At 46.8% G+C, this 25,101-nt stretch overlaps 1 protein-coding gene and 1 pseudogene across 1 annotated transcript; both read right to left on the bottom strand.

The window, feature by feature from the left end:
• Window positions 1–615: 615 nt before the first annotated feature.
• Adora2b (adenosine A2b receptor) lies at window positions 616–21,804 on the bottom strand. Its single transcript, XM_042673888.1, has 2 exons — window positions 21,385–21,804; window positions 616–1,936 (listed from the first exon to the last, which is right to left on the bottom strand). Exons 1-2 carry the CDS (start codon window positions 21,717–21,719, stop codon window positions 1,273–1,275), a joined length of 999 nt encoding a protein of 332 aa, XP_042529822.1. The 5' UTR covers window positions 21,720–21,804; the 3' UTR covers window positions 616–1,272.
• On the bottom strand, window positions 3,273–3,650 carry LOC122103332 (annotated as a pseudogene).
• Window positions 21,805–25,101: the final 3,297 nt, after the last annotated feature.

Genomic DNA, 25,101 nt, shown 5'->3' with positions numbered 1-25,101 from the left:
ACTTCGGGAGATGAGTCTCTTAGACTTTTCTGTCAGGTTGACTTCAAACCATGATCCTTAGATCTCAGCCTCCTGAGTAGCTAGGATTACAGGCATAAACCACAGGTGCCTAGCTTACAACATAGGTATTTGACTAAATTACTAGTAATTCAGTTTCACAAACTTTTTTCCTGTGCTGACCTCAACTAGTCTCTGCCTCCCAAATAGCAGGATTACAGGCATGAGCCATAGGCACCAGGATCCACTTACATTTTTAAGCAACTTTCAGGGTAAAATAGACAATAGGTACAGTTAGTTGTACAACAAGAAGTAACCTAAGCTTTTTTTTTTTAAGCTTCATTTTTATTTCACTGAAATATACAGAGTTATATCTTTGCTAAGAAATTTTTTTAACACCTTAGGTCCCAACAAGTAAGTTTAACTTGAACTTTTTTTTTTTTTTTTTTTTTGGTCGGTCATAGGGCTTGAACTCTGGGCTTGGGCGCTGTCCCTGCGCTCTTCAGCTCAAGGGAAGTGCTCTACCACTTGAGCCACAGCGCCACTTCTGGTTTTCTAGTGTTTATTGGAGATAAGAGTATCATGGACTTTCCTGCCAGGGCTGGCTTTGAACCGAGATCCTCGGATCTCAGCCTCCTGAGTGGCTAGGATTACAAGCGTGAGCCACCTGCACCCAGCTTAACTTGAACTTTGAAAGAAGCAAGTTCTGAGTTCTAGCAGAGGTAATCCAATAGAGGCGGGATCCCATTTCTCCAGTTTCTTTGTTGATGATGATTTTATTAAACATTTAGGAGAGTATCAGTTCCTAAATACAGCAGTTTCTGGGTTGAAGAACTAACTTTTAGTTTTCTTGGTTACCATTCTGGGAACAAGTATACATTAGTATAGTCAACTTTCATTTTTGCATTTTACCTTTAAGTTAAAATATTTGCATTGTAATAGTTCACAGTATTTCACAGTAAAATAGTTTGTCATTTTTATGTCATGAATGAAACAGACTCTTAAGAATCAAAATAGTCTTAGAATCCATTCAAGTCGTTGGCATCATCCACACATTAAGAGCAGCCAAACAGAACCATAAATACATTTGTCAACTCTTGGCACCTACTACTAGCATGTGCAGATCAGCTAGATATGTGATAACAACTCCAGGCAGCGGGGTACAAGAGGCAGTTCAAATGCTTGTGGCTTTCACAGTGAAAATCATCCAGCTATATCTTGTCCTGTTCTTTATTACAAGTTTGTACTTTGTCCTCCAAGAGGCCAGAGCCTGTGTCATAAACCCAGATGGAGAGCAGGTCGTGACCCAGCCTGCTCACTCCCACTCTTGATATCTATCTGGCAAAGAATATACCTGGATATGATTTTGTGAAAAGTATAGCGGAAGTCTCGGTTCCGATAGACATAGACAATGGGATTGACCGCTGAGTTGGCATGTGACAAGAGAATGGCCACATTCATTGCCCATTTGGGCTTATCCTTAGCCAGAGTTGGCTGGAAAAGAGTAACACAGTTGACAGCATGTACTGGCAGCCAGCACAGAGCGAAAATCCCCACAATCATAGCCAGTGACTTGGCTGCGTGGATCTCCCGCTGGAGTGTGGTCCTTGAGTGGTCCATCAGTTCTGTGCGCTGAAGCTGCTTGCAGGCTACCATGAAGATCTTGATGTAGATCACCATCATTATTAGCAGTGGGGGCAGAACACACCCAAAGAAATTGAAATATACCATGTAGCTCATGGGGACCACATTTTCAAAGAGACACTTCACAAGGCAACAGCTTTCATTCATGGTTGCATCCCAGGGCTCCGTGCAGTTGTTGATGGCACTGTCTTTGCTATTCCACCCCAAGAATGGAGTCAGTCCAATGCCAAAGGCAAGGACCCAGAGGACAGCAATGACTCCTCTTGCTCGGGTCCCAGTGACCAAACTTTTATACCTGTTCAAAAGAACATCAGGTATGGTCAGTTTATAACCCTCTGCAACCAAATCCCAAGAACACACCATAGCCCCTTAGTTCTAACCACCTTGAGGGTTCAACCTCCAGGTCATTACCTGGGGGAGACAGCCAAACAGGAGAACGATTTCAACTTTTGCCATAGTAACTCATATCTGTTCAGTGATTAAAAAGACAGTTAATCAAACCCATTGTAGATACCTTGAAGAACATTTTTTTGTTGTTGTATTTGACAGTACTTGGGTTTTGTCTCAAGGCCAAGGGTTCCAACAGAAGTACTCTAACACTTAAGCCATGCCTGCCCCCAAAGGAGCACTTTCTAATGACCCCCATACTGACCTTTGGGTCTAGGTCTTCTGTAAGTTCTAAGTGGCAGAGACACATCAGTAAACAGAATATAGATCTCTTCCAAATGTTAGGTATTTACATGTTAGCAGAGGGAAATGTTTGTGGTATGAAAAACATAAAAGCACAGTAAGGAAGGTCAGGACAGGCAGGGATGGTAACTTTCAAGAGGGTGATAGAGGGTCACTGATAAGGTGACCACTGAACGAACGAAGCCTAAAGAGCCCAGATGGCATCACTCATGGCTCTAAACAAGCACCTGTTCTCCCACAAATACCAGAAGGTTGCTTCAGACTATGGGTAGGTTCATTTCCCAGAAAACTGGGAATCAAGTTCTGGAAGTGCTTTCTCTGAACTGCTAGCAGAACATAAAAATTAGGAAGTAAATATTAATAGCTGGCCCATAATATGTAAAATTACAATGACATATATTAAATGAAACACAACTTCCTGTAACTGCAGACAGAAAACTAAAAATTAGCTTGATTCACAGTACCTTAAGACCTGATTATGAAAACTATCTAATTTTTCTTTGCTTGCAAGACAGAGCTCCTCCTCCTCAGCATGGCCCGATCAGTCCTCCTGAGTGCCACAAACCCAACATCAGCCAGAACATCTGTTCCTCCTCATTTTCTCCTCACATCTTATGAATAGGAGGCTACTACAAACACAGATTTGTCAGAGCCTATTGATGTTCCATGTGTTTTCCCTCAACTAGAATGACGACACCCTAAGGTGTCCTTATCTGACAGCTTTTACTTTTTTTCAGTACTGGAGACTGAACTCAGAGCCTCATATGCTAAGCAAACAGTCTACCACCAAACCCACACCCTCTCAGCGTTAAAGCAGTATTCTGCTACTTAGGAATGCTAGATGCTCTGGCCTTGACAGACAAGAGAGCCAGTACACCTTGCTAAGGAAATTAAGTAGGAAATAAATATTACTGGGTGGCCCCATAGGGATTTTATTTTATTTTTTGCATACACATGATTGAGTTTACTGTAGAGAATGGTAACAAAAAGTGAGGTTGGAGAAAGAAAAGGGATGGAGGCGTCAAGTAGATGTGGGCTTCCGACCCACAGGCCTCAGCAGCCCTGCCACGGATCTGCCCTATTCTTTTGCATCAAGAAGTTGATGTTTCAAGCCATCTCCATGTTGTAAATCCTCTAGCAGTTCTCATAGCTTTCCCATTGTCACCAGTGACAAGGCTTCTCATAATATTGTTGTCGCCTAATGTCCTCTATGAGCCCATCCATTGTGAGGATTCTGTTCAGCATCCTGCATGCACCTTCCTCATTTCCGTCCTGTACCATCACAGTCCTGACCATGAACTTCATATGTTTTGCCATCACCTTGGATTTAAGTCTTCACACTGCAAAACCCTCCCACTCTCAACGCCCACCTTGCCTTCCCAGCCCCTGCACCCACCCTTGCCTGACGGCTCCCTGAGGACACAGTGGACCCCGCCGACCTGAGCAGGTTCGCAACCAGAAGTAGAAACTTGATTTTAATTTTTGACCTTGTAACTCAGTGACCTATAGTCTTTTCCCTTGGAGGGTTCCTCTCAACTACAGACAACTCCAGTGTCGAGCCTTACTACAGATAGCCTGCTGGGCTCAGTTGCTCACTTAATTTGTTTCTGGGCTAGTGGATCTGTTTCCAAATCTTTTCTGCTTTCCTCCCTATTCAGGAATGTAAAGTCACTGATAAAAATGTTATTCCTCATATTGCCTCATCAGAGATGTAAATGACATGATCAGTCCCTGAAGGATAACAGAAATGCCCTGGAAGCCAAGCATTTAGCATCACAGCAACTTTTCCACACTTAGCTCTGCACGAGACTCAAGTGTAGTGAGCTGAGTACAGCTGACCGCAAGACAGTCTTGACAGATGGAATCTGTGTGGGGTAAGCTTTCATTCTCTTGATATTGATTGGTCTAAGATAGATAATGAGATAGTTCTGGCTGATAAAACATAAAAAGTCTGTGAGGGGACCTCCAGGAAAGATTTTACTTCCTGATAAAGGACAAACCCAAGAAGAAAAGTCTGCCCCATGACCATTCTTTTCTATTTTTGATACTTTTGTGGAAGTAGTAATGCCCAGAGCTACTGAAGCCATCTTGTTATCATGAGTAGCAGGCATGAAGACAAAACCAAGGACCAAGCAGTACTAAGGAAGGGCCAGGTCCTTGATGACATCTTGGGACTAATAGATAACCTTAGAACCTTCAAGATTCCCTGCTGAATGTCTTGATTACATATTCCATTTAGGTATTTGTTACCTGCTGCCCAAAACATGAGAGAAGGATTTTTCTCTTTTTATAGTCCAACTATTCTTATTGCACAAATGAGGAATTAAAGACACAAACTTTTCAAACATAATAAGCCAACAGAAGCCAAAGACAAGAAGTTACATCAGGACTCCCAGGCCCATGAGGCCCGGGTTCCTTCCATGACACCATGACTCTTATTTTACCTTTTTAAAAAAACAATAGTGGGCACAGAGTATGGAAGAGTTTGTGAGGGAAGCTTCCCACCAGAGTTCAAAACAACAAGAGATCCACCCACATCCAAACTTCTCAAAACTTCTTGATCCTTCACATGTGAATAACTAATTTTATGCCAAATTGTCTTGAATAAAGAAAGAAAAACAGCTTATTTCATCAGGGGAGCAGGTGGTCACAGCTTGCTCTGAACCCCCATCACCTCCTCTCTTCCTTGCTCATTACTTCATTTAAAGGGTTCTTCCTTTATAACTGTGTTGTGCTAGGCATTAGAGGCCTAATTACCTCAGGGAATATAAGCTAATGGGACAGACAGGAAACAAACAAGTAAATATACAAATAATCCATTAGGAATTGGGGAGGGATAAAAAGACAGTGATAAGAGACAAACAAGGAGTCTGACAATATAGGATGTGAGAGAAGGCCTCTTAAATGGCAAGCTAATGGATGAGAAGGGATGAAAATGTGAAGGGTGGAGAGAAAAACAGTCCAAGCAAAACAACACAAGCTAAGGTTTCCCATCATGAAAGACTATTACTTCCCCTCAAGAAGCCAAAGGAGACATAAAAGAGCTAAGGTGAGGCAAGGGCCAGCTCCTTGCGCTATGGGAAGCCACTGAAGGCTTATAAGCAAAGGCATGGTACTGGTTATGCTAAGCTGCAGACAGCTAAGCTTTCACAGCATTTTAGGGGAACAAGAGAAGCAGAGATGAAGAAGGAAATTTTCAGTTAGCTGATTCAAGAGAAAATACTGACTTGGCTAGGCACTGGTGGCTCACGCCTTTAATCCTAGCTATTCAGGAGGCTGAGATCTGAGGCTCACAGTTCAAAGACAGTCTTGGCAGGAAAGTTTCCAAGAATGTGACAGCAATAGAGGAGACAGAGAAAGACTAGCAGACCAAAGTATGGCCGCCAGGAAGCAGCAGCATATTTGAACAATTCGGGGGGGCCTCAAAAGTTCCCCCACTGGAACTGGAGATATGATGCACACAATAGCACATTTGCCTAGTATGCACAGGGCCTGGCTTCAATACTAAGCATCAGAAAGAAAGGTGAGAGTGTACAGAAGGTAAGAGTGTGATGTTGGGAGGATATTCTGGAAAGAGGTGTGAAGAGAACCAAGATAGAGCTGTATCCCATTCCCTGGGGTTCGGTGAGTGGGTAAGAGCATCTGTACCCTTGGGGAAGAGGCCAGATTTGGGGGAGAGGGCAGCACTGAGAGGAGAGGGCACAATGCTTGGAAAGGAGAGGTGGGAACTTGAATCCATTTCGCCAGGAAGCTATACAGAGCACTGTGACATTGAAAACTGGTTTCCCAAGAACTGAAATACTTACCCCACATCTGACACATACAATCGACCCACATCTCTACCTTCATCTAAAATGTTCCAATGGCAATTAAAACTCTTACAGAACCATTTCTCCACCTAAAACCTCCCTAATTTTTCTTTCTTTTTTTTTTTTTGCCAGTCATGGGGCCTGAACTCTGCGTCTGGGCACTGTCCCTCAGCTCTTCATCTCAAGGCTAGTGCTCTAGCGCTTGAGCCACAGCACCACTTCTTTTTCTGCTTATGTGGTGCTGAGGAATTGAACCCAGGGCCTCATGCATGCACGGCAAGCACTTTACCACTGAACCACCTTCCCAGCCCCTCCTCCCTAATTTCCTAATTCCTTCTTAGTTTCTCCCTAACTGGTAGATAGTTTTCCACTCTATCAGTTCAGAAGCTGAACTGATACACAAAGAATCGGATGTCAAATTTTGGGGCAAATGCCTACAGATCCCTCCTCCAAATGAACCATAATACAGCACAATACTACCAGGGCTGAAGCCCCTGAGCTTACCACTCTGTGCACTGTACACACTCACTGTGCCATGTCCCGTGCAGAATAGCTGCTAGCTCCTTGCTGACACATAGGGAGCTGAAAAACCAAGGCTCAAAGAGATGAAACCATTTTCCACTACCACTAAGTTACTGTAACACAAATCCAATCTAATCTGATTCCAAGTTTTTCTAGTATAGTCATTTTCCTGCTTACCCACCTTCAGTGCTGATCTCACAAATCCTAGCTCCCTTTGCCATACCTGGCCAGGGGTCAGCTGCTTCATATTCTTTTCCCAGACACATCTGCCTTTGCCAGAGCCATTTCCCAAGTCCAGGGAGCCCCACTTTGCCAGGAACTATATGGGAACTAGAACTTGAAGGAAGAGCCCTGTTACTCTTGGCAGACTCTCCTTAGGCAAGGAAGGAAAACATGCACTCTTTTTCTATTTTTTTTCTAATTTTTTTTTTTTTTTATTTCTGGTCGTGGGGCCTGAACTCTGGGCCTGGGCACTGTCCCTCAGCTCTTCAGCTCAAGGCTAGCACTCTACCACTTGAGCCATAGCACCACTTCCGGCTTTTTTTTTCTGCTTATGTGGTGCTGAGGAATCGAACCCAGGGCCTCATGCATGCAAGGCAAGCACTCTACCACTGAGCCACCTTCCCAGCCCCCTCTTTTTCTATTTTGCTGGATGATTTGACCAGACTGCCTGCACCACCTCCATAGGGAAGAGGTTTGGGCTTCTCTAGGCTCTGGAGCTCCAGCTCCATGGTGGCAGGACAGATGGCCTATGGGACATACTCCTAAACCCTGGACCAGGTAGGAGTCAGGGATGCTATAGAAAACAGGCAGGTGTTCCTGCACTCTCCAGGGCCCTGGAAGGACTGACGCCTGGAGTCCTTGGTATTGAAAGCTCTAGATACCTCTGGACATGCTCATGTCTCCATCCTCTCTGAACACCTGCCTCCCTCCCCAGCCTCCACCCCCTGCTGTGGGTCCCACTCCTTGTTCTGTGTGCCACTGGTTTTCACAACATCCTCAAGTCTCCACGTGAATGTCCATCTCTCCGAAACATTCCCAAAAAGTACAGGCCACATCTCTCCCCGTGTCAGTTACTGCTCTGCTCAGTAGGAAGGACAGGAAGGAAGCCAGCTGACCCAAGTGCAGGACAGTAAATGACCAGTGATGGAGACGTGAATGCAGAAAACAAAGTCAGATTCATTATCCCAAACACAGCAGGAACAAGCCCAGCCTTTGTGGCCCACACTAGAGGGATGAAATGGGAAAGCTGACACTCCGGGAAATGTCTGTGCCCAGTGCTGTGTATGGAACTGTGCTCAGATCCATCCATTCTCCTTATAAGGAGCTCATTAGCTAAGGAGATTGATAGGAAAACAGTCACACGGAAGGAATCAACAGAAGGGAACAGTGTGAACACTGTGGTTACATAATGAAGGGGGGCAGGGGACTACGAGGGCTGCATAGTAAGTGCTGGCCTACTTCTGGGGCAGGGGCCCACTCTGACTCTGCAGCCCACAGCTCAAACCAAGTCTTCCTCTTAGCTTCAGAATTCAATCCCTAGCTCTCAACTCAGATCCTCAAGGGCAGCTATTCTGAACAGTGACACTGAGCCTGGCCAGTCCAGCCAGGGGCTTCACAGAGCCCCAGCTCCATGATAGAAGCAGTGACTTCCCAAGCCCACCTCCTAGCTGCAGAGTAGGGGATGAGGCTCTGTGTACAACAGGTACCTAATTATGTGGGAGGTCTTGGGTTCAATGGGGAGAGGGACTACCTTATAAATGCAAATAGGTAAATAAATGTTTATCAAAGCTGTTTGTTTCCAGCCTTCTTTTTTAATAGGCTTGCTTACAAGTTTCAGTCCTTTGCAAATACAGACATTTCTGCTATAAACCAATACCAACATCCTGAGAAAAACTCATGTTCTCTAAACGTCACATAAACAACAGGGCTTATATGGAACGTGGAGGCTAGGGTAGATCACTTGAAATAGTCAGTCTTATACTAGAATCATTACAGAATCACATGGCCACCTGGGCAGGCAGTCTAGCAGGTCCAGTGGCTGATACAGTGCCCATTAAAGATCTTCCAAAAAGTCAACAGAATCCTAGGAAAACTTTTCTTAGAGCGAGACCATTGGTGCTAGGGCAGTGCAGATGAGTGAGTTCTGAACTGACTGTGGCTGTGGCTAAGTTGGGCGTGGCGGCAATGTAGCCTGCCATAGCTGGGGGACTTACGGGCAGCCAGGTTTGTTCAGGTACCATGTTACTCACAGGTGGCTTACAGGATAGCCTGCCTCTTCCCTTGTCCCATAGGAAAACCTCACCTGACCTGGCCCAAGAGAGTGACATCTTCTTGGCACCATTATCACCAGGGGCAAAGGGCTGGTTGGTGACCACACTACTTATCTTCCCTGGCTAGCATTAACAAAGTTTTCCCTGTCTAACCAACCTCCCAGTACCTTTCATGAACTCCTTATGTCAATCTCAGGTCTGTAAGCAGCAGTAGTGGGCTCAGCTTCTGCTGGAGATTCCCTCCACTGGTTTTCTCTCTGGAATAAAACCTGTGCATCCACCTCCACAATCTTTGCAGTCTACCAGCCATGGCTGTGGTGCAGCTCTGAGGAAGGGTTTTCCCCTCTCACCAGTCAACCTGGGGCCCTTCTCCTTTCCCCATGGACTAATTCTCCTCCCGTTCTCCCACTTCCGTTGATTAGGCAAACTCATGTGGACAAAGCAAATATGCTTCTCTGACTAAGTTATCACACATGAACTAATCACCAGGCAGAACTGTACCTGGAAGCAGTGTTTCATCCCGAAGTACACCACTGTACTCCTGGTACCCGTGACTGGCCCTCCCATGTACCCTCTACACTCTTGCACCTTTATCTCCTCCCAATGGAAGTAGAGGCTCCACCTTGCTCATTTGTCTCCAAGACATTCAACACCCAGACTGGCAAGCCTAAGTTCCTGGAGAGCCAGAACTCAGTCCTCTTAACCATATATACAATATATACGTGCTTAACATCCACCAGGCAGCTCTGCTAAACTGAGCAAGGCATGGCGTGTAGGACCATGCGAAGGCTTTAGCTTACAGACCACACAAAGAGGGGGTATTTTCATCCTAATAGCTGCCACCCTACTTTTTCATATTTATCATGGAACCAAATTAAGAGTTTTTCAGAAAGTATTCATGGCCTGTGGGTATAAGTCTGTAGGAAGAGGGCTTGCCTAGCAAGTACAACACCCTGAGAACCATCCCCAACAGTGAGAAATAATTTTTGAAGTATTCACAAACAAAAGAAATAAAAATTTTGCATAGTATTATCTATTGAAGGAAAATCTACAATTTAAAAAATTCTCACAAAACCTTAAGATCTAGGTATATTCATTAATAAAATCTAGCAGATATTTCAGAAACCAGTATACACACACACACACACACATATACACACACACATATACATATATATATTGGCACTGAGTTTAGACTCAAGACCTCAAGCTTGCTAGGCAGGTGCTCTATCGCTTGAGTGCATGAACCACACCCATGCATATTTTAAGACTCTGTAAATATCTTTTTCTTCCCATCTAGTCTAATCTTTTTATTTTTTGTCTTTTGTTGTTTTGTCTTTAATTTTTGACCCTGACAGTAAAAAGTACACTCTACACCATGATCCATTACCTGCATCATTTAATATAACCCAGTGAGTCTTCATGAAATAATTGTTACCTTAATACAAATGGTATATTCAGATTTCAACTTTTAAATACCAGTTGCAACCTGCTAAATGACTTACTAATGGATCGTAACTCACATTTTTAAGCACAGACTCATCTTAAGGATGAACAAACCAACGCAAAAGAAAATTCCTCAAGTGATCACCAGAATCACATAGCTGGAACAGTGCTAGACTAGACTCAGAACAATGGATTCTTTTTCTTTTTTGTTTTTTTTTTTTTTGATACGGGGTCTCAGAAATATAACACAAGATGACTTTGAATTCTGGATCCTCCTGACTTAGCCTCCAGAAACCTGGGATCACAGAAGTGTACTACCAGCCAGGAAGAACAAAGGTTTGTTTTTAATTAATTTACTTTATTGTTATTATAGAGGTGATGTGCAGCGGGATTACAATTACATGAGTCAGGTAACAAGCACGTTGCCTTTCCTACAGTATCTTCTGTCCCCTCATTCTCGTCCAGTCCCTCCCTTACATCTCCACCCACGAGTCGTATAGTTCACTTTCATCAATAACCAATGCACTCCACTGCTGCACTTTTTCACCTTTTTTCCCTTGAGTTCTGTACCCTCTCCCCAACCCTTCTGAAGATGTATACTTGAATGTACGACACATAAAGAAAAAAAGACGGAATTATCAAAAACTAAAGTCTAAAATATAAGCCCGGCTCTGGTGGATCACGCCTGTAATCCTAGCTACTCAGGAGGCTGAGATCTGAGGATCACAGTTCAAAGCCAGCCTGGGCAGGAAAGTCCATGAGACTCTTATCTCCAATAAACCACCAGAAAACTGGAAGTGGCTCTGTGGCTCAAGTGGCAGAGTGCTCACCTTGGACTGAAGAGCTGAGGGACAGCGCCCAGGCCCAGAGTTCAAACCCCACAACTGACAAAAAAAAAAACCAAAAAATTAAAAAACAATAAAGAAAAGAGAGCTCTCTTGTTTCCATATCTTGGAGTTCATTTTGATATGTAAATTATTTTATATAAATATGAAAAGGCACTTAGGCATTGAGCCTTCGTGTGTCTCCTAAGAGTATCCTCTTTTTTGTCTCACTATGTGTGAATACCTAGAATCCAGTATAATTTATCATATCCCAGTGCATTTTAGATCTAATTTCCACACATGCCTTTTGTCTCTCTGAGCTTGTCTTACTTCACGTAACATTATTTGTTCTAGTTCCATCCATTTCCCTCAAATGACATTATTTTATTCTTTCTAATGGCTGTGTAAAATTCTGTTTTGTGTAGGTACCACATTTTTTGGATCTACTCATCTATTGTGGGGCATCTGAGCTGTTTCCATATCTTGGCTATTGTGAATAGTGCAGCAATGAACATATCCTGGCTCATTATATTCAGGGCAGATGCCCAGAAGTGGTATAACTGGGTCATAGGGAAGGCTATGTTTAGTTTTTTGAGGAACCTCCAGACTGCTGTCCAGAGTGGTTGTACTAGTTAACATTCCTACCAACAGTGCAGTAGGGTTCCTTTTTCCCCCCACCCCCACCAACATTTGTTGTTCAATTTTACAATGTTAGCCAATCTAACTGGGTGAGATGAAATTTCAGAATTATTTTGATTTGCATTTATTTTATGGCCAGGGATGATGAGTATTTCCTCATGTGTTTCTTTGCCATTCTTACCTCTTCTTCTGAGAAGTCTCTTCTTAGCTTCCTTACCCATTTAGTGACTTGTCTATTAGGTTTGAGAGAGGTTAGGTTCTTGAGCTCTTTGTATATATTGAATATTAGGCCTCTGTCTGATATATTGCTGGTAAAGATCTCTTCCCAGTCTGTTGGCTATCTTTCTAGTTTAGTAACTATGTCCTTAGCTGTGCAGAAACTTTTAGTTTTGATGTAGTCCCACTTGTCAAGTTTCTCTCTTATCTGTTGTACGTCTGGTACTCTTTTCAAGAAGTTTCTATCTATACTTAAGTTCAGGTCTGATGTTAAGGTCTTTGATCCACTTTGAATTGATATTAGTACATGGTAACAAACAAGGATCCACTTTCAGTTTTCTGCATATGGATGCCCAGTTTTCCCAACACCAACTATTGAAGTGGCTATTGTTTTTTCCAGTGTATGTCTTTAGCTCCCTTGAGATTCTGTAAATATCCATCATGGAAATTTCACCCATAAGTTTTGCCACCTATTGATGATTCTGCCTCAATTTTCTTAACTCAGTGATTCCTTTTCATTAACTATATGACATCTTATTATCAGCAAGAATTCTTAAAAAAAACAAACAACAAAAATAAACCTCTTAGCTTTCTTTAATGCTAAGACCTAAAAGAAATGACTCCAGCAGCAATGGACAAGACCTACCCAAATCTTCGTTTCTATTCTTAGTTTTCAACTAAAAGGGCTAAAAGGAACCAGAGCCCTTTGGTAACTAGCTGGTGCCATATCTGAGCCTGGCATCTTTTCCTGTGCCAGCAAATAAGGAAGTACTCAAGAATGAATGAGAACACTCAAAGAAGAAGTGAGCCTGAAGAGGCTCTTGTGGGCCAAATGTTGGCATCAAAATGCACCACAGGCTGAATGGACATAAATCCATATGCCTCAAAACAGGAGAAAGCAAGGATAAGGCAAAACTCTTCCTTACAGAAGACTACAAACTGACTCACATGGAAGGATTGAAAAAAATGATCCTCTTATAGCCACCATGGTAATGATTGATTGAGGCATGAATCATCAGTGGGGAAGACACACACACACTTTCACAGTAATCTTGACACACGCCACTTCCCATGTGATCAACTTCATCATGGCAACAGTGCAACAAGTGGACCTTGTATGCCTTATGTGATGAACTAACAAGGATACCACATCACTCATGTTCAACCTCAACACAACCATAAGGAAACAACTCAATCCAAATGAGGAACATTCTAGAAAACAACCACTTGGCTTCCTCAGAAATGTTCACGTCTGAAAACCCTAAAAGAAAACAACCAAGCAATTTTTTTTGGATTCAAGAAACTAAAGGGAAGTATTAAATAAAAGCAGGACCATTCTCTTTATTCCTAAAAGGAAGGAAAGAAGAAAGTAGAAAGGACAGAAGGAAGGAAAAAAGGAGGGAGGGATGAGCTACAAAGAATAAAACTGACATCTGACTATGGACTATAGATCTGTTAAAATTCCTGTGTGTGCTGCGTAAGACAGAGAGACAGAGACAGAAAGAGAGAAAGGAAGTACAAATATATTAAAATTTTTATTAACAAGTGTAAATTTAATCAAGAGGTGCAGTTGGACCTCCATAGAGCATGTCTACATTGAAAAACTTTGGAAAAAACTGTAGTGCATCATGTACAGATTTTTTTCTAATCCTATTCCTTAAACAACATAGTAAGTGTAACACAGCACCTACATTGTATTGTATAAATGATCCAGAGATAATTTAAGGTATACAGGAGGATGTGTCAATACCATACTGTTATGTATAAGAACTGATGGAGGGGCTGGGAAGTTGGCTCAGTGGTAGAGTGCTTGCCTTGCAAGCCTGAGGCCCTGGGTTCAATTGCTCAGCACCACATAAGCAAAAAGAAAAAAGCCGGAAGTGGCGCTGTGGCTCAAGTGGTAGAGCACTAGCCTTGAGCTGAAGAGCTGAGGGACAGCGCCCAGGCCCAGAGTTCAGGCCCCACGACTGGACTCCCCCCCCCCCCAAAAAAAAGAACTGATGGAATTAGAAATACAGGCTGAAACAGCCAGGGAGTGGGGACAAAAGGAAAAGATTGAAAGAGTAGAGGCAGTGTAGAACACGGCGTGAGACAGGACCCTCCGATGTGGACACAAAATCTAGGTGTCAGCTAAGGAGTGACCCCTGGGGGAAACAGCAGCAGAGATGGTCTTGGTGGGGAGGGCAGGCTCTGGGCTAGAAGGCTAGTGATGCTCAAGGAAAAAGGACACTTATGCTTTATATCCTTCTGCAACTTCTGAATGTTTACTTCTGTGCCCACTGGCTAAATTCTAACACATGCCAAAAAGAACAATATACACATATCTGACTCCATCATGGACTCACCAGCATCTTCAGGAAATCTCCAGACCCTCTTGACCTGCCTGCTCCACACCTACCACTCTCCCCACCCCCTCCCAGCCTTCAAGCTCTGCACTCATGGAAATATCGAAGGGCTCTCACCTTCCGCTTATTCTCAGGGCTTTACTCCAATACTCTTTCCTTCCATTCATCCACCCACACAACTCAAACACTCGCTAGAAAAAACACCTCATGCTGGGTACCGGTGGCTCACACCTCTAATCCTAGCTACTCAGGAGGCTGAGATCTGAAGATCGCAGTTCAAAGCCAGCCTGGGCAGGAAAAGTCCGTGAGACTCTTATCTCCAATAACTCACCAGAAAACTGGAAGTGACACTATGGCTCAAGTGGTAGAGTGCTAGCCTTGAGCTGAAGAGCTGAGGGACAGCACCCAGGCCCAGAGTTCAAGTCCCATGACTGACAAAAAAAACAAACAAACAAACAATAACAACAAAAAGAAACACCTCACTCCCTTGGCCAGACTGAGTTAATGACTATCCTTGACTGCCTATGAATCTGTCCTCTACTTTAACTATATAGAAGAAGATACACTTGTTATTTGCCATTCACAGTCTGCTGCTGGTCTCTCATGAGACTGAGACTGTATCATGTTAACACTCCAGGGAAGAATTACCATACTCAAAGCCCAAAGCAAGAAGAAAGGCTGGGCCTCGGTCTCCCCATGGGAGGAAAGAGGTGCAGGGAAAACTCCCTAACAGTCCTTGCAGCTGCCACTCAAATTCTGTGAGCCCAGGCATAGCTTCCTCCTCCTTTGGCCAACCTCATTACTCTTTAGCCATCATCTTCTCTGACCCACATAATATTTTCACCCAAATTATTATTATCACAATCTGCTTGTGCCCTCACTCATTAGTCAGGAGCACTCCTGAAGGGGTGGCTCTTGCAGGACCACAGTGTCTGCAGTCTTTCCCTGCAGACGTTCCCATGCTGGCTCAGAGCTCATGGGTAAACAGGCCAGTCCAGCCCTGGCTTCAGTCTCCTATCTGTGGAGTTTCTCGTACAGACTAGCCAAGGTGAGGTACAGACTAGCACCATTTCAATGGCAAGGCTGTTTCTGTCAGCTGCCCCTATTATAGGCATTCAGAGCAGCTGGAGGCTGAGGGAGCTCTAGGACTCAGTTCTCCGGCAGGCCCATGGTGGCCAGAGGGACCTACCTCCTCCTATTGCTCAGGGGAGCCTGTCTACCACAGCCTGAGTGCTCACCATCTCCACTGCTATGTCCCCAGGCTGGTGGTTCCTATGCATTCCCTGACTATCCTTAGCCAGGGAACAGGACTCTCTGGTCCCTCCAGATTGTCTTGAGATGGCTCAGATACTTCACCTACCAGACCAAACCTAGGCTTCTGGTAAGCCATTACGTGCCCAGCTGGGAACCACACACTGAAGAATAAGCTGCCCATCACTCTGACCAGGATGAAGGTTCTGACATCCTCAGACAAAAGCCAACACTGGTACTGGCTGCTGGATTGAAGGTTGTTTCTTCAGGCTAGGAGGTGATGCTGACACAGAGGATAAAATGACAGCAAAGCAACACACACAGTGACAGCAGGACCAGGACTTGCAAGCTGAGCCAAAGTTTCAACAGCTACCTGTTCTCAATCCAGTCCTTCAGCTGGGTTAGCTATCTAAGGACTAGCTATCTTGGGACATGTCTGATCACCATACCACCTTGTCTGCCCCCAGGATCCTCTTAGAAGATAGCTTCCCTTCATTGCTTCATTAAAACTTCTAGGAAGTGGTGACATGTGTCTGTAGTGCCTTCTACATGGAAGACTGAGGCAGGATTGCTTGAAGTCATAAGTTTGAGACCAGTGTGGCTAGCAAACAAATAGGAAACAATACTGAAACAACCAGATGCCATTGACTCACACCTGTAATCTTAGCTACTTAGGAGGCTGAGATCTGATCTAGCCAAGCAGATAAATTCTCAAGACTCTTATCTCCAAGTAATCAGCAATAAGCGGCTCAAGTGGGAAAGTATCACTACTATCTGAAAAGCTGAGCAGGAGTGCCAAGGCCCCTGAGTTCAAGCCCCAGTACTGGATGAAAATAAATAAATATATTTCTCCACATATATATTTCTGTCTCTCTGTCTCTCTCTCTATATATACATACATATATACACACACATAATATATATATATATATATGTATATATATATATATATATATATATATATATATATATGTATGTAGATCCAACTTTTCTTTTATTTCTCTTTTTTGTCAGTCATGGGACCTGAACTCTGGGCCTGAGCATTGTCCTTCAGCTCTTTAGCTCAAGACTAGCACTCTACCACTTGAGCCACAGCACCACTTCTGGCTTTTTCTACTTATGTGGTGCTGAGGAATCGAACCCAGGGCTTCGTGCATGCAAGGCAAGCACTCTACCACTGAGCCACCTTCCCAGCCCCCAACTTTTCTTCTGACATCATCTCACCAGCGAGCTCTGGCCCTCACTATGGATCTACCACCTCAAATCAGCTGCTCACACGCCCTTTTTGCAAAGGCACTGTTTCCCCGCACCTGTCCCAGCTATTCCCCTGGGCACGATACAAGCTCCTGCTATCCAGTAATTCTTGGTTTGTGCATGATGCTAGACATTGTACTGAGCACCAGAGGGTTCTAGAATGTGAGACAAGACGTTACCTCACAGACCTGGAGCTCATAACCAGGAATATCCACAGGTTCCAGGACATATCTTGGGGGGGGGGGGGACACCATTCAACACATTATAATGGGAATGATATGGAAGAGAAGGTAACACTGATATGGGAGAAAGAAGGAAGATCGAGGAGGGAACTATCACGAAGGGTAGAGGAGAAAGGGCCCAGAGCATGTTATTTCTTTTATGTGTGTGTGTGTTGGTCATGGGGCCTGAACTCTGGGCCTGGGTGTTTTCCTTTAGCTCTTCAGCTCAAGGCTAACGCTCTACCACTTGAGCCACAGCGGCACTTCGGGCTTTTTCTGCTTATGTGGTGCTGAGGAATTGAACCCAGAGCCTCATGCATGCAAGGCAAGCACTCTACCACTGAGCCATCTCCCCAGCCCCAGAGCATTTTCTTTCTTATTTTTAAATGACACTAAAGATAAATTTTAGTAGTGTGGACATTATAGCTCAATTTTTAAGTTTTGGGGAAAAACACTCATAATCCACTGCTAACTTCTACCCTTAGTGGAATTCATAGTTTCACTAATGTACAAAGTCTTGCTAAAAAGCCTTTAGCTCCTACTGCCTAGACCCAAGACAGAAAGAATCTCATTGTGGCAGAGGACAGGAGACTGGCAGGACCAGGGTCTAGGGATGGACAAACACACCATCTATGTTCTCTTGGTCCAAGAGCCAAACACTCCCTGCAAAATGCTCTCCTTCAGCTCCTCTGGGAAAACAGACTTCATTCAGCCCTACTAGAAACTCAACCAAAGTAGAAGGGGAAACTGAGTCCTCAGAGCGGGGCAGAGAAGGTTGCCAGTGAGTCACAGTCACCCTGCTGTGGGTGTGACATGAAGGGGAACAGGATTAGACAAGGGAAGAGGAATGAGAACTACCCTGAGGATGAAATGAGAGGCAGGGTAGCAGCCATGGGAAGAGACACATGCTCACCAGAGCCCAGAAGCCTGTGCCCCAGCTCCACACGTGCACCTCTGGAAGCTCACTGCCGATGGTTTCCCTGAACTCAACCTGAGGGAAGTGTCTGCAGACTGAATTAGACAAAGCAGACCTTCTGTGGCTACTCTTAAGGCAAAGGGTACCAGGTTGGAGCAGACATTCCTTGCCTCAAGTCAGGCCGAAGGTGTGATTTCTGTGCCTAGTTTCCTCTGGGCTTCCTTTTCTCCTGTCTTATCCTCCACATCAGTAAACACTATGGCAGGCGGGGAGCTTCATACAGCCTTGAGGCCTAGATACTTTGTGAGGCTCTGGAATCAGTGAACTGGGACAAATCCAATGCCCAGGCAAGAGACATAACTAAGCCTTTTGCCCTCATTCCTGGCTCTTAATCTTTGCTTGGCTTCCTACAGGAGATACATCCTCCTAAACACAGCAGTTCTGACTTGACTCCCACCTGCAGCTCCCTGACCCCAAGAAAGGCTTCAGAACTAAATCAGAACTCAGGGGGTGCCAATATCCAGCCTGGGTCAATCAACTGAAGGCATCGTAGCTTCCCCCCACCCCAACTCCAGAAGGGCTACCTTTGGTATAAGTAGAAAATCCTGTTAGATATCAACTCACCCCATACACAACCTAACCCAGGCATTCTGATTAAGTAGGGCCCAAGAACCAGCATTTTCCTGAAACTGGGTCTTCCTCTGTGACTCTCAAACTACTGGTCTCAAATTCCTCCCACCTCTACTTCCCAAGTAGCTGCCACAGACACACAAATCACAGCCCCAGCTCAATATAACCTTCATTTTCAACCTGTCCCAACTCCTGACACAGTTGAGGGCAGAAGGCTCATTTCAGGAACTCCCAGGGGGCTTCAGGGACATGTGAAATCCAGGTACCCTTCACACCCTCCTAGGACAGGAGCCAGTGTGTGGACAGGTCATATGTCTGCACCTTCCAGGGCAGGAGTCAGGCAGCTGCTTTGAGTAAGCAGCTCTTTGGAGCTTTCTTCTCAGCAACATGGGGAAAGCCGCCTGGAAACCGCATTTGGTGTCCTTTTGTCTTCTACTTACATCTCTCTCACCCTCCTGCCCTTCCCAAATGCAAAGAAGAAGTGAGGAGCCTGAGATCAACATCTGTTTCTCTTTAAGACACCCACACTCAATTTTTTTTCCTCCCAACACAAACCAGGACGAGAAATTATAGATTTAAACTTTTTTTGGGGGGGGAGGGGGGTCTGGTCGTGGGGCCTGAACTCTGGGCCTGGGCACTCTCCTTCAGCTCTTCAGCTCAAGACTAGTGCTCTACCACTTGAGCCACAGCGCCACTTCCGGCTTTTTTCTTTTTTGCTTATGTGGTGCTGAGGAATTGAACCCAGAACCTCATGCATGCAAGGCAAGTGTTCTACCACTGAGCCACCTTCCCAGCCCCAGATTTAAACTTTTATGGAACTTCCTGCTTCATCTATGTGGCACAAGATATTCTCTTGGGTAAGCTGGGTATCTCTGGGACTCTGCCAGGGGCAAGCCCAAGGGCTTCCCTTAGAGGAGCAACTCCCACTGGGGGCGTGTGACTGCCCTTCTGCAGAACAAAAGTCCAGAAGGCCATCAAGTGCCCACTATGAGAACCAAAAGGCAGGGAAAAGATCTGTAAGAGAGAAGAGGATGCTCTGCAGCCCAAGCCTGGGAAATCCCTGGGCTCTGTCACACCTAATGGGATGCTTGAAGCCTTCTGGTCAGCTGCCAAGGGCAGCAGATTGTGGAAGAGCCCAGACAAGCATATAAGCTCCCAGCCTTGCCAAGCAGGAGGTTCTGGTTCCCGCGGGAACCCAGAATACAACCTACAGAGTCCAAGCTAACACATCTGCCTGCTCTGGGAGTACTCTTCTGCTCAATTTCCCACCAAGCCCTTTTTTCTTACAATCACCACCAAGTTCACTGTAGGCAGAAGCCTTCTTCAGAAATAGCAGAATGCTTCTCTCTCTGTATCTACAACATTGGTGCCACACACAGTACTGCAAGACAGCCTGAAGCATGGGAGAACACAGTGCCAGCTCTGAGTTCAAGTCCCAGTTCTGCTACTCATTCCAAGATGTACCACCCTGAGCAAGATTCTCACCTCCCTGAGCCACTAGCCTCTAACCAACAGGATACAGGCAACAGTACCTATTCTCTGCAAGTAGTTAAGGGATGTACATAAATATAACAATATAATATAATATAAACAGCCCGGTCCATAGCTGGTAATGAGTCCCCTCTCTTCTCTTTCTATTCTTGTAATCTAGTTTCCCTGTTCGGTTTCTCACTTCCAAATGGAAAGATCCCAAACTCACCACAGAAATGCCAAAGGGGCCCAGGTACTTAAGGGTATCAACTATAAATCCATCAGCTACAACTCAGGATCCACTCCCCTGGCTAGCTAGCTCCATCCTCTGAATCCTCCGCGGGTATTCTCCGTGTGGAAAAAGGAAGTTCTCCACAATTTTCTAAGAACCCGATGGGCCTCTGGGTCTGCTCCGACAGGGCAGCAAGGTATGAAGTGTACCTGATAGCAAGGAGGCCCTATAGATGTTCCATTTAGTTTGGTGAACCAGTAGGCACTACAACTCCTTTTAGAAAAAAAATATATATATAAGGAGTAATTTGCATCACAAATATGCAGGGACAAATGTCAGTAGCATCCCCCCCCTCCCCCCAAATGGCACTTCCCCTCAGATCTGCTTGGCTGCCTCACTTCACAGCAAGCAAGCTAATTAAGTTGTGTCCTGAGTACTCTGTGCCTGTTTTGACTGCCAAACCCCAGGGTCTGAAGTTGCCTGGTCCTGAGCAGAAGCTTCCCCGAACCCCAGAACTCTCAGGGCTGCGTGGGGCCGCTACTCTGGTCCTCATTTCCCGCTTTGGGACGGCAGCTCTTCTGCACCATTAAAGTTGTGCCTGAAGACTTCCCGGGGGACGGCGGGGGGGGGGGGTGAGAGGAGGAGGAAGATAGCCTTTGTCGCGTCCTCAAACCGCCTGCGCCCACCTGGATTTCCCCGGCCCGTGTGGGCACCTCACCCCAGGCGGCTCTTCCTGAAACCCTCAGAGTTGTCTCTAGGCGGAGCCCCCTAGAAGGACACGAGCACCCAGGACGCCGGGGGCGGGGGGGAGGGGGTGCACAGTGTCTGCGGCCGTTTTCCTCTAGTGCACCAGAAGCATCTCAGAAACATGGGGTGCACGTGTTTGTGAGATTAACGGGCATCCTCCCCCAGCGTGCCATCGGGGGTCTCCCAAGGCAGTCCCTTGGGCTTGGACAGGGCGACCCTCTACTTCACCGAGGCCCTTGCAGATCCCACGCGCCTCACCTGAGCGGGACGCAGATGGCCAGATACCTGTCGACAGCCACGGCCAGGAGGCTGAAGATGGAGCTCTGCGTGAGCACGAGTACGAAGCAGGCCAGGAAGAGGCAGCTGTGGAAGTCCGTGCAGAAGCCCAGGCTGATGGTGACGGCAAAGGGGATGGCGAACAGCCCCACCGCCACGTCGGCCGCCGCCAGGGACACCAGAAAGTAGTTGGTGGGAGTCTGCAGGGCACTCGACGTGCCCACCGCCGCGCACACCAGCACGTTGCCCGCCACCGACAGGGAGGCGATGACCAGCTCCAGCGCCACATACAGCGCGTCCTGCGTCTCCAGCGGCATGGCCGGGCCCGGGGCGTCGTCTTCAGGGGCGCGCCGAGCGCGGGACAGCCGCGTGGACCCCGCCGGGCATGGCCGAAGCGCCCGGACCGCGCCTCCACCCGCCGCGTCTGAGCCGCGGGGCTCGTGCGCTCGGGACACCCGGCCCACGGGGCTGGGCCGCAAGTAGGCGGCGGCGCCCATTGGCCGATACGGCCGCCCCTCTCAGACTTCCCAGGCGTAGCCCCGCCCCGCATCAGGTCGGCACCAGCCTCTCGCCGCCGCCGGACTTGCAGCGCGCGCCCCGGGGCCGGCGTGTCACAAAAATCCTCAACTTTTTCTCAAGCCCGAAGTTGGCGGCGGCACTAGCGGGTCGCAGTGCCTCCCCAGCCGGGCGGGTCTGGGTGTTGGGACTAGTTCTGGCCCTGGACGCTCGTCAATCCTGGTGAGCCAAGCGGGAGAAGACAGCTCCCCCCCCCCCCCCGCACCCCTCGCCTCTATACACCAGCCACTCCACGGCCTGGATGGTGGACGATGAGGTCCCCGAGCCCGTGGGGACCCCGCGGCACCCTGCGACGCCCCTGCGCAGACCGAGCCCCCTGCGCCCTGGACGCGATGCAGAGCGAGGGCGGGAAAGAGCCGCGCCCGCCGGCCGGACGCGCGCTCGCGTGGCCGCCTGGGGCCGCTCGCTCCCACGTGAATGACCAATGTCAGGTCGCGGCGCCCGGTCGCGGCGCCCGGCTCCCGGCCCCCCCACCCCCCACCGGCGCCGCTCCGACCTCAGGACCCGCTCGAGCCCTCCACCGCGCCTCTCCCTAGAAGGCCTTCTCCGCATCCTTCACGCTCGCCCGTTCTTCTAGGGCCCCAACCTCTCCCTCCAGGGCTCCCAGCCCTGTTGTATTTGCCCACTGTGCGGATTGCTAGGACAGCCCGGTGCTCCCAAAGCCAGGCTCCTCCCCAGCCCTCCCCGCACCTGCGCTGGGACTCAACCCCCACTTCCCCCAGCTCTGGCCAAGCCACTTCCTTTTCCTCTATCCTCCCTCCTAGGGCCTCGCTGCTCCGCGGGCTTCTGCCATCCTCACCAGCACCAGCCCTCTAGATCACACCTGGCGGTGCCTCTGGCACCAAACAGGCGGGTCGAGGGGACTAATGGGCAACAGGAAGAGATGGTTGGAAACAATGTTGAACCCAAAAAACCCAAACACCCAGTAAGGGCTCAAGTTTTTAGGAATAGTGAAAGGTATGCCAAATGGGATGTTTGCAACAGTTCCGTGCCTATGCAAATAGAATCGTTGTACATTTTAAAAAGGATGGATGGTATGGTGCAGAAATTATGTCTTGTGGTCGTCAAAATAGCAATCCTACCCCCCCCCACACACACACCAGGCATGAAGCTCATAACAAGGCAACAAAACCTTCAGAACACTCAGCAGAAGTTCTAGCTGCCTGGAGTTATTTTAGGGACTATTTTTCTATATCTCCATGAAGCATATTATTTCTATGACTTAAGGGGGGAAAAGCCTTGTTAAAAAAATGTGTTGAGGGTGTGAGTCAAGTTGTATCTCCTGAGTCAAATTCTTAGCACCACTCCACCCCAATAATATAAAAATGATAACAGTGATCTACCTGCTGTGTTCCCATAATATTTGACCTAGACCTCTACTGCCTAACAGGTGACAAACTGGGACCTCAGAGAGACCAGGTAACTTGTCCACAAGGGCTTTCTTGGAGTGAGAGGAGGAGGCTTCCTGGGGTAGTGACTTTTGCAGAATGGGCAAGACTTGGGGGGGGGGGGGACAGGTGATTTGTGAGCAGGTATAGGGTGGAGCTATGGAGAGCAGAAATAGGGGAGGGGCTTGCCAAGGAGAAGAGGGAAAAGGAGCCTGCAGGAACTGCCAAATCTTTGGCCACCAGGACAGAGGGTTAGGTGGTTTTGCATGAGGTGTTGGGTGCCAGCCCCAGAGGTCTCTGAGCAAGGCATTATCTGTGAGAAGCAAATGGAGAGTTAGCAGAAGGCCAACTGGTTTTGCACACTGTAGCCTCTGGGCCTTGGGCTCAGTTCCAACATTTTCTGTGCCCAGAATCTCCATTTCCCTTTTCCAGAGCCCAGCCTTCTTTAGGAAGCCTTCTATGAATTAACTAAGTAGGAGTCTCCTACTTAGTCTCCCTGTCTACACTAGTCTCTTGAGTACCATGTCACCCACCAGCAGAGTTTCCTTCCTCTCTGCTGTCTCCACTCCAGCATCCACCTAGCCTAGTGCCCCTGACTTCCCCACTTCCCCTCCCCTCTCAAAAAGTCTATGTGAAACTGAATGTTCCTGACTCCATTGACCCCAGTTCTCAAATATCAGAATAAAGAGGACTCATGGGACTCAGGGGGGTGTCCGTAATGACTACAGGGAACACAAAGGGGAGAGGGGAGTCTGGAGGGAGTCACGATGTTTAGTCTTGAAAGCTGGATGTATGGGGTGCCATACATCCAGCCCAGGTTTTCATAGTGGAGAACCAAGGCTGGATTCCCAGATCTGATGTTGGCCGTAGGCAAGCAAATATTTCTAAAGTCAGTTTCTTATTCATAAGATGGAATAACAGTACCTACCTCACAGGGGGAAGGAGGAGGCAGGTGAGTCCATCTGTCATCTGTTCACCTATAGAGCCTAGGCTCCTTAAAACCTATCACAATGATGGGAACATTTAGGGAAGTTGGGGCTAGCATCCTAGAGACTCATGTAGATCCAACTGACCCTCTCTAGGCTTCTTCCAGATTGCTAACACCCATACCTTCTATTTCCCAGCCCATTTGGCCTTAGCTATCAGAGTAGTATCCCAGTGGCATCCAGATGGTCGGGAAGGGGGAGGAGGAGGGAGGAAAGCAATTCATTTCTGAAGTTCAGCACTTAGTACTGGAATGAAAGACCCATGTGCTGTTTTTTCTGCTTTGCTGAACTTCCCTAATGTTCCCATCATTGTGATAGTTTTTAAGGAGCCTGGGTCCTAAAGGTGAGCAGATGACAGATGGACTCTCCTGTCTCCTCCTCCTCCCTGGTGAGGTAGGTACAGTAATTCCATCTTTTTCTGACTTGCTGTCTCACTCTCACAGAAAAGCTGCTATAATCAGGCACTGGTGGCTCATGTCTGTAATCCCAGCTACTCAGGAGGCTGAGATTTGAGGATCTTAGTTCAAAGACAGCCCAAGCAAGAAAGTACATGGATCTTATCTCCAATTGACCACCAAAGAGCTGCAAGTAGAGCTGTGGCTCAAGTGGTACAGTCCAGCCTTGAGCAAAGATCTCAGGGACAGTGCTCAGGTCCTGAGTTCAAGCCCCCATACCAGCACAATAAACAAACAAATTCACTTATCATAAGCCAATTCATGAATCAGATACTGCACTAAACCAATTATGAA

Source organism: Dipodomys spectabilis, unplaced genomic scaffold (genome assembly GCF_019054845.1).
Source record: "Dipodomys spectabilis isolate Male_0828 unplaced genomic scaffold, ASM1905484v1 ptg000018l, whole genome shotgun sequence".
Taxonomy (NCBI): domain Eukaryota; kingdom Metazoa; phylum Chordata; class Mammalia; order Rodentia; family Heteromyidae; genus Dipodomys; species Dipodomys spectabilis.
The sequence above is the reverse complement of the archived record's forward strand: the minus strand, read 5'-3'. Positions and strand labels throughout refer to the sequence as shown.